We start from the raw sequence: 15,591 nt of genomic DNA on the forward strand, positions 1-15,591 counted from the left end.
GGATTCACACACGTGATTCGTTTCAAAGATAATTTCATGTTCGAATAATTAAAAGCGGATAGATAAAACATGGAAACCAATAAATCATAATTTATCCAAAAATTAATTCAAGCCAAGTTGTAATCAATAAAGCGACCGTGCTAGAACCACGGAACTCGGTGAATGCCTTACACTTCTCCCAGGTCAACAGAATTCCTTATCCAGACTTTATTTTTTCAGACCAATAATAATAGAGTCAAACCTTCATTTGATTAGGGATTCAAATAAAGGTGACTTGGAACACCCCAAAACTTAATTCCAAGTGGCGACTCTGTAAGTAAAATAATCCCTACTCAAGTTTGTCACTTTAATTGAAAAAACTCTTTAACCCAACCCATATGACACACATAACTTTTGGGGGTAGAAAATGGGTGTGACAGCTCTGGCGACTCTGCTGGGGAAACAGAGAATTCGAGCTTGTACATTGACTTTATTTGACTTTATTAATTTTGTATATATTGTAATTTATTTGGGCCTAATGTTCTGCTTATCCAGTTTTTATCGCTTTGATATTGTTGAATTGTATATATAAACTGTCTTCTCACGTACCCCCTCTGAGTCTTCTGAATATAACCCTGGGAATCGGGATACGCGCCCCATTCTTCTTTGAGTTAAAGCCGGTGGGCCTGGGCTCCCGATGAAGGATTATTAGTCACCCATGTTTAAGAACGGGGAGGTTCCAGTAGTTAAGCCGGAGAAGTATTGCTCCCAGTACGCTACCCCTTCCCAACTCGAGTTGTCCGCTCGTTTTATGGCTAGTCTAGATACACCTCATCTCCTAAGAGTCTTAAAACCTAGAAGAACAAGCCACATGTCTGGTTATCCCTAGTATGATCGTTTTGTTACATTATGTGCTCCGTATAAGACAAGTATCCTTTTTGAGACCATCATATTCAATTTTGTGCTACTTGCTACATCATTTGGAAGGCTTGCTTGCGTTGTTGACCGGCTTTAGAAATTAGTTGAGTGAAATTATAAAAAAAAAATTAAATAATTCTCCTAGTTTGGTACAAATAATATTTTTTTTACTAAGATTTTGTAGTAATCTAGCGTGTGGTGTAAAGATTAATTTTCATAAAAATCAAAAAGAGAAATAATCGGTTTGACCGAATTACGCGGGTCTGATTCTCACCGGATGTGAGATACGTAGGCAAACCTCATCGGTTCTGGCCCCCAATTTTCAAAAAAAAAAAAAATCCAAAAATATTTTCCCTTTCCCTAATTCCTTCTTAGAATTCTTTCCTTAGAAAATTAAAAAAAAAAAAATCAAATCAAAAATATTTTCTTTCTTCTTTAGAAGTCTTTCTTTCGAAAATTCCCAAAAAATAAAAAAAACATAAAATAATATATAAAAAATCAAAATCCAAAAATATTTTTTTTATTCTGAAAGAATTTTCCTTTCAATTTTTTTTAAAAAAAATTCAAAATTCAAAAATATTTTTCTTGTTAGGAGCTTTTGTGGTCTGTTTTGTATATGAAAAAAAATAAAAAAAATACAGGATAAAAGAGTTAGTTTATTTACTTTATTCATGATCTTCCCCTGAACTACGCAAGATCTGATTCATGCGGCGTCATGATACGTAGGTAATCCCCGTCGGATTCGATCATAGCCATTAAATAAACTTAGTGAAAAATAAAATGAATGAAAAAGAAAGAAAGAAAGAAGTGACTAAACAAATAAAGAAAAACAAAGAGCGAAAAATAAAAAATAAAAAATAAAAAGAGAAAAGGAAAGCAAAAAAAAAAATCCAAAAAAAAAGAAGTGTTTGTCCAATTTGAAAAAAAGAAAATTGCGGAAAGTTTCGGTGAATATGCTGTCAAATGGCGCGAGCAAGACACCAGGGTAAAGCCTCCAATGGATGGAGCAGAAATGGTTACGGTCTTCCTACAGGCCCTAAGAGGCGGACTACTTCCAGAAAATGATGTTCGCTATGGATAGACCATTCGCTGAGACTATCAAAATTAGGGAGATGGTCGAAAATGATTTAAAAAAGGGCCGAATCTTGAGTCATGCTGCTTTCAAGGCCACACCACAGACCGTTCAGAATGGTTCGGGGGGTTTGATGAACAAAAGAAGGAGGGAAGAGGGAGCCATGATGGCTTCGAGCTCGAGGGGGGCCCACAGGTCATTCAACCAATCATATATGCTTTCTAAGGTCCCACAACACTATTATCCCCATCAAGATGATGCTTATGTCGTGGCACCGCCTCCCTATGCGGTGATGAATGCACAACCTTACACGCGACTAGAGCATCATACACAAAAACCGAGCTCCACATCCCAGAAATGCCCGTCCCTACCAAGTTCCATCTAATCCCCAACCAAATATTCCTCAATACAATTCTCGCCCAAGAGAGAGCCCCTCAAAAGGAATCAGTTCACCCCTTTGGTTAATCATATTCAAGTTTGTTTCAAAAGGTAATCGGGCTAGGTCTGCTGCAGCCATTGGCGCCGAGCTGGTCAAACCCCGAGGACCCCTCGCACCTAGCTGATGCTAGATGTGAATACCACTATGAAGCAGTGGGATACGATACTAAGGACTGTTTGGACCCTCAAGAAGGCAGTTGAAGACTTGATTAAAGCCGAAAGAATCATTCTTCTGGACGAAGAGGCTCTTGATGTGACGAACAATCCGTTGCCTGCTCACAACACTGGGCCCGTTGTTGTAATGATCTGTGATGATGGGGAATTTGATCTGACACTAAAGGTCATGGTAACCATTACCGAGACAGAAGAAAAAAAAAAGTTCGCCAAACCTGAAAAGTTCTCTGTCAGACGGGAGTCTCGATAGCCGGTCTTGCTGTCTTTTCTGCTTTCGGATTATTTCAGGGTGTAATTCGGATGTTTTACTTTATTGTCTTACTTTCTCATGTAAACCCTTCTATCTTTAAAAAATTTTAAAAAAAAATCAAATGAAATTAATATTTCATTGAATGTCTCTTCTCTTAATCTTGTCACCTTTCTTATTCTCTTTTCGGTTATGTTAATGCAGATTTTAATGACATGACATACTTGCGGACTTCATGCCTAGATCCTAAAATGCTGTCAGACCTCGAAATAATGAATCAAGAAGCAGAATATGTTGAAGATAAGGCTTGTGAGAAAATAAACAAAGAATTGGAACAGTAGGCCTATGCCAAGTCCTAATGAAATCAGAAGAAGTTGAAATTCCCTCTCTTCGGATCATTATTGAAGCTGAGATTGAGGATAATGATTAGGTCAAGAATCGATTGGAACAATTGACACTGATTGATGAAAAATGATTGGCCGCAGTTTGTCATGGGCAGTTGTACCAACAAAGAATGGCTAGTGCCTAGAACAAGAAAGTGTGGCCCAGGAAATTTGAAGTGGGGCAACTCGTTCTGAGATGTATCCTCCCGCATCATAAAGAAGCTAAAGGAAATTGGCTCCAAATTGATGCAGTCAAAAAGGTATTATGTTTGACCCTTCACGCACCTTTAATTCTCTTTGATTGGGATGACGAAGTCTTTCATTCTCGCTACCCAAACACCATTAACCCTTTTTGCCAACCCTTTGAGCCGGTTACCTTTCTTTGATTACCACTTTGGAACCTAAAGGAGTTATTGAAAAGAAAAAAAAAGCAAAAAAAAGGAAAAGGAAAGAGAAAGAAAACAAAACAAATAGAAAGACAAAAGAAATAAAAATAGTTCATGTTACTTGAACTACGTTCGACTTGATTCCGAAAGGATACGTAGGCAGCCTCTCTCTGGGGTTCAGTCACACTAAAACAAAAATCCACATTCCGAAAAAAAAACAAAAAAAAAATTGAAACTGGGGCAGATGTCACATTGGTTCGGCGACGGTTTTGCCTAAAAGGTTCCAAAGTTGTAATTCAATCCTAATCCTTTTTACCCAAATCTTTTTCAAGTCCTTCCGATCAATCAACGAGAATGTTCAAGAATTGGAGGATACAGTCACTTGGATCAAATGCCACCAAAATGAGAGAAATAAAATGAGAGTCTTATTGGTGAAAATCCTCATGGGCACCATAAGGCAATGGTGAGTAAAGAAACTAAAATGAGTCTTTTTAGTGAAAACCCGCAAAGGGCACTATAAGACGATGGTGAGAAGAGAAATGAGAGAAGTTAGCTGGTGAAAACCCGCAAAGGGCGCCACTAATCGAAAAAGAGGATCCTCAGTCACTGACATTGACATAGTCGTGGGCAAGGTTTCTCGGTTTCAAGGCAAAGGTTGTGATGAATTTCTGAGAGTCAGACAGTTTACACAGATCAGGCATCCAGTCCAAAAGGCATGTCATGTTCATTGAGTTCCGCATGTGCTTCAGATAAGTCCTTTCCTTTCCCCGAAAGGGATACCTCTTGTCTATATTCATTGTTCATTCCATTGTTTGTTGTTCTTTGAATATCTTTTGGTCTAACTCTGCTCCAAAAACTAATGCAAAGAAGGGATAGCAAGACTGATTTACAGGGCTCTCGTTTGATACAAGCTATTATGCAAAAAAGGCACCCAGACTCAGCAGGGGCATCAAGTCAACCCCGACTGGACTTTCTGGCTGATGCTTTGAAATCAAAAACTCTCGAAAGGAAGAAATCAAATTGAAAGTGCCTACAAGGAAAAAATAAAGTTGAAAAGGTCCGAAGTGGATAACCATTTTGGCAAAGTTTGAAAATCCAAAGGTTCCCCAATGCTCTGAAATTGAAAGTGTTGGAGGAAAGAAGTCGAAAGTGAAATGCCACAAAAGCAAAACAAAGTTGAAAAGGTTAAGTCCCACGCGACTAACCGTCATGAAAAAGTTTGAAAAGTCAAAGGCTCTCTGGGGCCAGACATGCTAGTGGTATTCAGGAAACATCTAGTGGCAGGTTGAAATCCTCATCAAAAGAAGATGGGCATAAAGCTAAGCTTCCAAAAACATCAAGGCCACAAACTGACCACTATTTTCAAAACTCACAATTTTTCTTTGTTGGCAGCATGAACAAAGCAGTGCAGAATGGCGATTTCTAAAGGACGAATGTCACCAAAGGTAAGTTTCCTCAAACTCTCCACTTTCCATTATTTTTAGCATGCATCACTACTGTTCATACCTCTCATTTTCGTAGCTTAACCCAGGTAGAACCTTTTCGCCTAGGGGAATTCAGCTAATAATTCCGGGTAGAAGCACTCTTCGCCCAGGCTTGTTTTTCATAGCTTAACCCAAGTAGAACCTTTTCGCCTAGGGGGATCCAGCTCATAGTTCCGGGTAGAAGTACTCTTCGCCCAGGCTGTTTTTCATAACTTAACCCAGGTAGAACCTTTTCGCCTAGGGGGATCCAGCTCATAGTTTCCGGGTAGAAGTACTCTTCGCCTAGGCTTGTTTTGCGTAGCTTAACCCAGGTAGAACCTTTTCACCTAGGGGGATCCAGCTCATAGTTCCGGTAGAAGTATTCTTCGCCCAGGATGTTTTTCGTAGCTTAACCCAAGTAGAACCTTTTCGCCTAGGGGGATCCAGCTCGTAGTTCCGGGTAGAAGTACTCTTCGCCCAGGATGTTTTACGTAGCTTAACCTAAGTAGAACCTTTTTGCCTAGGGGGATTCATCTCATAGTTCCGGGTAGAAGCACTCTTTGCCTAGGCTTGTTTTTCGTAGCTTAACCCAGGTAGAACCTTTTCGCCTAGGGGGATCCAACTCATAGTTCCGGGTAGAAGTACTCTTCGCCTAGGCTTGTTTTTTGTAACTTAACCCAAGTAGAACATTTTTGCCTAGGGGGATCCAGCTCATAGTTCCGGGTAGAAGTACTCTTCGCCCAGGCTATTTTTTGTAGCTTAACCCAGATAGAACCTTTTCGCCTAGGGGGATCCAGCTCATAGTTTTCGGGTAGAAGTATTCTTCGCCTAGACTTGTTTTTCGTAGCTTAACCCTGGTAGAACCGTTTCGCCTAGGGGGATCCAACTCATAGTTCCGGGTAGAAGTACTCTTTGCCTAGGCTTGTTTTTTGTAACTTAACCCAGGTAGAACCTTTTCTCCTAGGGGATCCAGCTCATAGTTCCGGGTAGAAGTACTCTTCACTCAGGTTGTTTTACGTAGCTTAACCCAGGTAGAACCTTTTCGCCTAGGGGGATCCAGCACATAGTTCCGGGTAGTAGTATTCTTCGCCCAGGATGTTTTTCGTAGCTTAACCCAGGTAGAACCTTTTCGCCTAGGGGGATCTAACTCATAGTTCCGGGTAGAAGTACTCTTTGCCCAGGCTTATTTTTCGTAGCTTAACCTAGGTAGAACCTTTTTGCCTAGGGGGATCTAGCTTATATTTCTGGATATAAGTACTTTTCGCCCACGCTTGCTTTTCATAGATTAACCTAGGTAGAACATTTTCACCTAGGGGGATCCAGCTCATATTTCCGGGGAGATGTACTCTTCGCCTAGGCTTATTTTCCGTAACTTAGCCCAGGTAGAACCTTTTCGCGTAGGGGGATCCAGATCATAGTTCCGGGTCGAAGTACTCTTCGCCCAGGCTTGAATTTCGTAGCTTAACCCAGGTAGAACCTTTTCGCCTAGGGGGATCTAACTCGTATATCTGGGTAGAAGTACTTTTCGCCCAGGCTTGCTTTTCGTAGCTTAACCCAGGTAGAACATTTCCACCTAGGGGGATCCAACTCATAGTTTTCGGGTAGAAGTACTCTTCGCCTAGGCTTGTTTTCCGTAGCTTAACCCAGGTAGAACCTTTTCGCCTAGGGGGATCCAGCTTATAGTTCCGGGTAGAAGTACTCTTCGCTCAGGCTATTTTCCGTAGCTTAACCCAAGTAGAACCTTTTCGCTTAGGGGGATTCAGCTCATATTTCCGGGTAGAAGTACTCTTCACCTAGGTTATTTTTATGTAGCTTAACCCAGGTAGAACCTTTTCGCCTAGGGGGATCCAACTCATAGTTTCGGGTAGAAGTACTCTTTGCTTAGGTTGTTTTACGTAGCATGACCCAGGTAGAACCATTTCGCCTAGGGGGATCTAGCTCATAATTTTCGGGTAGAAGTACTCTTCGCTCAGGATGTTTTACGTAGCTTGACCCAGGTAGAACCTTTTCGCCTAGGGGGATCCATCTCATAGTTTCCGGGTAGAAGTACTCTTCGCTCAGGTTGTTTTACGTAGCTTGACCCAGGTAGAACCTTTTCGCCTAGGGGGATCTAGCTCATAGTTTCCGGGTAGAAGTACTCTTCGCTCAGGTTGTTTTACGTAGCTTAACCCACATAGAACCTTTTCGCCTAGGGGGATCCAACTCATAGTTTCCGGGTAGAAGTACTCTTCGTTCAGGTTGTTTTACGTAGCTTAACCCAGGTAGAACCTTTTCGCCTAGGGGTATCCAGCTCATAGTTCCGGTTAGAAGTACTCTTCGCTCAGGTTGTTTTACGTAGCTTAACCCAGGTCGAACCTTTTCACCTAGGGGGGATCCAGCTCATAGTTTACGGGTAGAAGTACTCTTCGCCTAGGCTTGTTTTCCGTAGCTTAACCCAGGTAGAACCGTTTCACCTAGAGGGATCCAGCTCATAGTTCCGGGTAGAAGTACTCTTTGCCTAGGCTTATTTTTTGTAACTTAACCCAGGTAGAACCTTTTTTTCCTAGGGGGATCCAGCTCATAGTTCCGGGTAGAAGTACTCTTCGCTCAGGTTATTTTACGTAGCTTAACCCAGGTAGAACCTTTTCGCCTAGGGGGATCCAGTACGTAGTTCCGGGTAGAAGTATTCTTCGCCCAGGATGTTTTTCGTAGCTTAACCCAGGTAGAACCTTTTCGCCTACGGGGATCCAGCTCATAGTTCCGGGTAGAAGTACTCTTTGCCGAGGCTTGTTTTTCGTAGCTTAACCTAGGTAGAACCTTTTTTCCTAGGGCGATCTAGCTCATAGTTTCCGGGTAGAAGTACTCTTCGCTTAGGTTGTTTTTCATAGCTTAACCTAGGTAGAACATTTTCACCTAGGGGGATCCAGCTCATATTTTCGGGTAGATGTACTCTTCGCCTAGGCTTGTTTTCCGTAGCTTAACCCAGGTAGAACCTTTTCGCCTAGGGGGATCCAACTCATAATTCCGGGTAGAAATACTCTTCGCCCAGGCTTGATTTTTGTAGCTTAACCCAGGTAGAACCTTTTCGCCTAGGGGGATCTAGCTCGTATATCTGGGTAGAAGTACTTTTCGCCCAGGCTTGCTTTTCGTAGCTTAACCCAGGTAGAACATTTCCACCTAGGGGGATCCAACTCATAGTTTCCGGGTAGAAGTACTCTTCGCCTAGGCTTGTTTTCCGTAGCTTAACCCAGGTAGAACCTTTTCGCCTAGGGGGATCCAGCTCATAGTTCTGGGTAGAAGTACTCTTCGCCCAGGTTGTTTTTTGTAGTTTAACCCAAGTAGAACCTTTTCGCTTAAGGGGATTCAGCTCATATTTCCGGGTAGAAGTACTCTTTACCTAGGTTGATTTTACGTAGCTTAATGCAGGTAGAACCTTTTCGCCTAGGGGGATCCAACTCATAGTTCCGGGTAGAAGTACTCTTTACTCAGATTGTTTTACATAGCTTGACCCGGGTAGAACTTTTCGCCTAGGGGGATCTAGCTCATAGTTTCCGGGTAGAAGTACTCTTCGCTCAGGTTATTTTACGTAGCTTGACCCAGGTAGAACTTTTTCGCCTAGGGGATCCAGCTCATAGTTTCCGGGTAGAAGTACTTTTTGCTCAGGTTATTTTACGTAGCTTAACCCAGGTAGAACCTTTTCGCCTAGGGGGATCCAGCTCATAGTTCCGGGTAGAAGTACTCTTCACTCAGGTTGTTTTTCGTAGCTTAACCCAGGTAGAACCTTTTCGCCTAGGGGGATCCAGCTCATATTTCCGGGTAGAAGTACTTTTCACTCAGGTTGTTTTACGTAGCTTAACCCAGGTAGAACCTTTTCGCCTAGGGGGATCCAGCTCATAGTTCCGGGTAGAAGTACTCTTCGCTCAGGTTGTTTTTCGTAGGTTAACCCAGGTAGAACCTTTTCGCCTAGGGGGATCCAGCTCATATTTTCGGGTAGAAGTACTCTTCGCTTAGGTTGTTTTACGTAGCTTAACCCAGGTAGAACCTTTTCACCTAGGAGGATCCAGCTCATAGTTCCGGGTAGAAGTATTCTTCGAACAAGATGTTTTTCGTAGCTTATCCCAAGTAGAACCTTTTCGCCTAGGGGGATCCAGCTCATAGTTCCAGGTAGAAGTACTCTTCGCCCAGGATGTTTTACGTAGCTTAACCCCGGTAGAACCTTTTCGCCTAGGGGGATTCAGCTCATAGTTCCGGGTAGAGGCACTCTTCGCCCAGGTTTACTTTTTGTAGCTTAATCCGGGTAGAAGTACTCTTTGTCCAGGTTTGCTTTTTATAGCTTCACCCAAGTAGAACCATTTCTCCTAGGGGGATCTAGCTCATAGTTTCTGGGTAGAAGTACTCTTCGCTCATGATGTTTTACGTAAACTAACCCAGGTAGAACCTTTTCGCCTAGGGGATCCAGCTCATAGTTCCCAGTAGAAGTACTCTTCGCTCAGGATGTTTTACATAGCTTAACCCAGGTAGAACCATTTCGCCTAGGGGGATCTAGCTCATAGTTTCTGGGTAGAAGTACTCTTCGCTCACGATGTTTTACGTAGCTTAACCCAGGTAGAACCTTTTCGCCTAGAGGGATCCAGCCCATATTTCCGGGTAGAAGTACTCTTCGCCTAGATAGATAGGTTTTACGTAGCTTAACCCAGGTAGAACCTTTTCACCTAGGCGGATCCGGCTCATAATTCCAAGTAGAAGTACTCTTCGCCCAGGCTGTTTTTCTTAGCTTAACCCAAGTAGAACCTTTTCGCCTAGGGTGATCCAGCTCATATTTTCGGGTAGAAGTACTCTTCGCCCAAGTTGTTTCTCGTAGCTTAACCTAGGTAGAACCTTTTTGCCTAAGGGGATCTTGCTCATAGTTTCGGGTAGAAGTACTCTTCGCCTAGGTTGTTTTTACGTAGCTTATCCCAGGTAGAACCTTTTCACATAGGGGTATCCAGCTCATATTTTCGAGTAGAAGTACTCTTCGCCCAGGTTTGCTTTTCATAGTTTAACCCAGGTAGAATCTTTTCGCCCAGGGGATTCAACATTTTTTCAGTAATACAAGGCACCAACCCCTGGTTATATTTCCTTTTCAGTAATACAGGGCGCCAACCCCTAGTTACATTTCCTTTTTCAGTAATACAGTGCGTTAACCCCTGGTTATATATCCTTTTCAGTAATACAGGGCGTCAACCCCTGGTTATATTTCCTTTTTCAGTAATACACATCACTAACCCCTGGTTACATTTCTTTTCAGTAATACAAGGCGCCAACCAATGGTTACATTTTTTTTTAGTAATACAGGGTACCAACCCCAGGTTACTTTCTTTTTCTGTAATACAGGGTACCAACCCCTGGTTACATTTCCTTACCAGTATCAGGGTACACCATTCCCTAGTTGATTTTATTTTAGACATAGGGTCTCCACTTCCTTGTCTCCTTTTCCAACATAGGGTCTCCACTTCATAGTTGATTTTTATTTTTAGATATAGGGTCTCCACTCCCTAGTCTCCTTTTTAATATAGGATCCCCACTCCCTAGTTGATTTTTATTTTAGATATACGGTCTACACTCCCTAGTCTTCTTTTTCAGCATAGGGTCTCTACTCCCTAGTTGATTTTATTTTAGACATAGGGTCTCCACTCCCTAGTCTCCTTCCCAATATAAGGTACACCAATCCTTAGTTGATATATATTTTTGACAATAAAGGAACACCATTCAATAAAAAAAGTCATCATGATCTTTTCAGGGTACACTATTCCTGACCTTTTATTGCTTTCAATAAAGAAATTTTTCTAGTACAAACTGGGGTAGAAATATTTCGTTCGTTTATTTGTTTTGGTGTCTGAGCAGGTTTTACCTCGAGGCATAGGGTTTGAGACGGCCAAAAGAAGAAGTCTCAATCCAGAATAAAAAAAGAAGAAGAAGAAGAAGTGAACCCAAAATGCAAAAGCGGATGAAAAGACATGGACTGCTCCAGATATGACTGAAATCGCGAGAATCGCATCTCCCGTTTAGATCAGAAAAGTCGTGGACGAATGAACGAGCACCTACAACTAGCAAGCATCAAGGTTCAAATCAAAAGTGTGCAAGAAGAAACATTCAAGACTCAAGATCAAGGTTTAGAAGACTTATAAATAGGAATCTTGTAACTCATAGCCGGTAGGCATGTTTGGCTTCTTTTTCTTTTGATTTTGATGTAATAGCAGGACCACAGACCGGAGCCTCGGCGGAACCTCACTCGACTCTCCAACTCATCATTCCATCATTTTCCTTGAACTACACATGACCTGATTCCCCTATAACCCGAGATATGTAGGCTGTCTAAAATCAGGGCTCGATTACTCTCTTTTCTCTTATCTCTTCCCTTTTGAATAATGGTATGGCAAATAATTAGTCATATCGCTTATCTTTTCTTTGCCTGAAAACTCTTCATGGTTCCAAGCAAAGAGGGGCATGCTGTTAGCACCATTTGGTAAAGAATACGTGTTAAGGCATAAAGTAATTTTTACTGAATCTTCTAAGCCGAAAAAGGCAAAAAGTAGCCATCTTTTAGAGGCCATATCGACCCAATCTAAAGAGCCTAAGGGCCAATACACTTAGAGTTCGAGATTTCTTTCTCACTCAATTTGGACCTAAGGGTTCCACTATTCCGAGCTCAAATAAAATTGACTTGAATATAGTTTGAAGATTCATCATTATTTGATATAAAACCTTAAGGGATCTATTACTGTGAGTTCGAAACTTACTCGAACTCGGCTATAAAAATAGTACAATTACGGCTTCGATCAAGCCATCCAAAATCAAAATCCTGAACATATTGCTGAGCTCGGGGACTCGCCTTCGCTTAACTAAAAAACCTAAGGGTTTTTTCTACTCTGAGTTCGAGTTGTTGCTCACTCGATTATAGAGGCTACAACGACCCGATTACAACAAAGTTCTCACAAGACAAAGGCAAAACAGATTTTATCATAAATCAGAAATCGGAGACGAAACGGAAAGAAAAGGAATCTTTCATATATGCAAAGTATTTACAAAGACCACACATGGTCTTACACAAAAAAAAAAAGGAGAATAAATCCTAAGTGCCTAGTCCGCCTCGGGAGCTGCATCTTCGGGAGCTTCATCTTCATCTCCTCCGCTCTCGGATCCACTCGCAGAGTCTTCATCATCGGAAAGCAAAGCTCCGGCCTCGTCCTCCAAAAATTTTGCACTCTCGATATCAGCCGTGAGGTCGAAGCCACGAGCATGTACCTCCTCAAGAGTCTCTCTTCGGGACTGGCGCCTAGCATGATCGGCAACACGAGACAATCTAACCTCAGCAGCATCATAAATTTCCTTTGCCCGAGTGTTAGCAGCTTCAGCGTCAGCTCGGTAGGAGGGCACGAGCACCTCTGCCTCGGATGTGGCCCTTGCAAGCTCAGCGGCCAACTGAGTCTCGAGCTCTTTAACTTTCTGGGCTCGGGCCAAGTTCTCCACCTTCACACTTTGGAGTTGACGCTCAACTGAAGACAGTTGGGCCCGAACAACATCTTTCTCTGAGGCGAGACGGTCCATGCTCTGCTTTTACCCCAAAGTCTCTGCTTCTTTTATCTTGGCTTCCTCACGAAGCTGCTCAACCAATTTGGCATTCTGCTGAACCTGCATAATCAAAGTGTTAGTCGCCAATATCAAGTTAATACATAACAAGCTCCCAAAAATTGACATTACCTGCTCAATAAGCTCGGTCTGATCTTGATAAGCTCTTGTCAGCTCGGCTCGAATACTCACGATCTCCTCTTCTTTTCGCACATAGAGGAGTTTGAGGGCATTTCTCTACTCTGTAAGCTTTTTGAGATCAGCTTCACATCGGGCCAACTCAGCTCGGTACTTGGAAGATACTTCTCGATGGAGAGCTGTAGCCTGTACAGAAAGAAAGGGAATCAGACTTAGAGAAATAAGAACAAACACAAGCATGGTAGCATGGGTTAAAACTCACTTGGTTTAGAAGCCGCTGAGCCTCATAAAAAATGAGTGATGCGTCAAGGTCAGAAATATCATCGACCCCCGCGAAGCAACCATGAAATATATCATCCCCTTCGGGGAGGGGCCGTCCCCACATCGGGGGTCTCCATGGATCGGGCATCCCGAAACTGCCCCTCAGAGAACGTGGGGTCGGGCGGTGAATCGTCAATATTAATTGCCTCGAGCGATTCACTTGGGGAATTCTCTTCTTTTTGAAGGGACTCAGAACTAGGCCTTTCGGGCACACCCATCGGTTGCTCATCACGGCAGGAGGCATCATCAACACCCGATGATTCGGGGATTCTGCTCGGACCTTTCCCCGACTGAACCCCCTTGACCGTCACCGGCTCAACAACTTTTGAAGCTTTGATGCTTTCACTCTTCCGAGCCACCAGTAAGCAGTCAGTATCATCTCCCTCCTCGTCCTCATCTCGTAGAGTTTGGACTATATCGGCAGACAGAACGACGAGATCAGTCTTCGGCTTTCGAGCCCTGCTTTTCTTGGGCCTTGGGGTATCTGGTGGCGAAGTCCTTTTCCTTTTTTTGTCTTTGGTCGGCTTTGGGACCTCCTCTTCCTCGAGGAGAGGCGGCCTCATAACGATACTATCTCCAAGACTTGTATGAGAAGAAATCAAGTTAAAAGGAAGTATTTCACAAGAAAGCATCAAACATGGATGAGGGAACTTACCATGATTTTTGGCCTCCCATCAACCCTTGGCCAAATCATGCCACGAGCGCTCAGCATACGAAGAAGTTGAAACCAGTTGTCGAACCCAACTTGCAAGGTCTGGGACTGCACCAGGAAATCAGGGGGAAGCTGCACCATAAAGAAGAATATAGATGAGAAGAGGTAAAGGAAACATAACAAGTAATCAAACGTTATCGGTGAAGTTTTACTTACGTTTCATGTTCCATTCTTCGGGGAATGGCATCTTCTCGGCGGGGATTAAATCGGAGGTCCTGACTCGGACAAACCGACACATCCATTCTCGGTCCTTGTCCTCGTCTATGCTCGAGAATAGCACCTTCGTGGCTCGGTGCTGAAGCCTTATCAGTCCACCCCGATAAAGACGGGGGCTGTATAGCCTAATGAGATGATCAAGGGCGAAAGATATCCCCTCAATCTTGCTCGAGAAAAATCTGAGCAAAATGACAATGCGCCAAAAAAAGGGGTAGATCTGGCCTAGTGTTACCCGGTATTGGCGGCAGAAGTCGATTATGACCGGATCGACGGAGCCCAGTGTGAAAGGGTAAGTATACACACTTAAGAACCCTTTCACATGAGTGGTGATGTCCTCTTTAGGTGTAGGAATCACCACCTCTTTATTCTCCCAGCGGCAGTCCTTTTTCACCTGCTCGAGATCGCCTTCGGATATCGAACAAATGTATCTAGACATGGTCTCGCATTGGCCGGGAAACGAAGAGGGTTTTTCGACTTTAAAGTTGGAAGTAAGTTCATATGGCCCGTGGATGCACTCTTCGATACGTGGCTCCACCGATGTTTTGTCACCGGCCGGCCGCGATGATGAGGATTTTTCTCCTTGAGGAACGGTCTTTGATGTTTTTGCCATTGCTATATGAGATTTAAGGAAGAAGACTGCGGAATTTGTGTTTTAATAAGAGATTGGTAAACAGAAACCAACAAAATTGATGAACTTGAAGAAGATAGAAGAGCTTTTGAAGATTTGAAGAAGTTTGAAACTAAAGTTTGAGAAGATTATAAAGGTGGTCTATTTATAATAGCCACTTTGACGGTTTGAAAGCACTAGTGGCCGACCATCAACTGGCGTTAATTAATGACTTTGGGAACTGTGTAGACGCGACGCTCCAGTCGCTTCTGTTGCTTACGTCACGATATTGACGTCATTAAATCGAAGTCTCAAATTCGTTTCTTATCGTTACACTTCAAGAAACGAGGGGACTATCTGTATACGGTCAAAATCGGGCCTACCCGATTTTGCTGTTTGATCGAGACAAGGGAGTTGCATCGGAGGTAGGGGGGTAGCCTCGTAATAAATCGGACCAGGGATCGAAGATGAGACATCAAGCCTAGAGATCGAAGTGTACGTTGAGACCGAGGCCAGCAACAATCGAGATCAAGTATGACCGACTTCGAGGGGAGCATAATAACGGAATGGTGAGATATCAGTAACAGGTCGAAGATCACAGCGTGAATTTCGGAACGGATATCCGTGAACGGTCGAGGATCATAGCGTGAATCTCGGAACAGACCAAATCAGAAGCGGATAACTAGCTGTTTATACGGTTTCCTTCTGTAATGAGAGACATACCATAATTAGGTCTCCTCTACTATATAAAGAGGAGGTCCAATCATTTTTAGAGAGGATTCACTGAAAAGAATATACATATACGCTGCTTTCTTTGCTTACTGTTCATCGCCGTTTATTCCATCCTCCATTGTTCTTATTAACTAACCTCAAGACTATCTCAAATCTAGGTCGAGGTATTGTTTGCCGATCTGTTTAATTTATTTTATTGTCCAAGTTATCTACTTAAT

At 42.8% G+C, this 15,591-nt stretch overlaps 1 protein-coding gene across 1 annotated transcript; it reads right to left on the minus strand.

The window, feature by feature from the left end:
- Positions 1 to 12,158: 12,158 nt before the first annotated feature.
- LOC138904718 (uncharacterized) lies at positions 12,159 to 12,626 on the minus strand. The gene has a single exon (XM_070193223.1). It carries the CDS (start codon positions 12,624 to 12,626, stop codon positions 12,159 to 12,161), a length of 468 nt encoding a protein of 155 aa, XP_070049324.1.
- Between the last annotated feature and the right edge of the window lie 2,965 nt (positions 12,627 to 15,591).

This window comes from Nicotiana tomentosiformis, chromosome 2, assembly GCF_000390325.3.
Source record: "Nicotiana tomentosiformis chromosome 2, ASM39032v3, whole genome shotgun sequence".
NCBI lineage: Eukaryota > Viridiplantae > Streptophyta > Magnoliopsida > Solanales > Solanaceae > Nicotiana > Nicotiana tomentosiformis.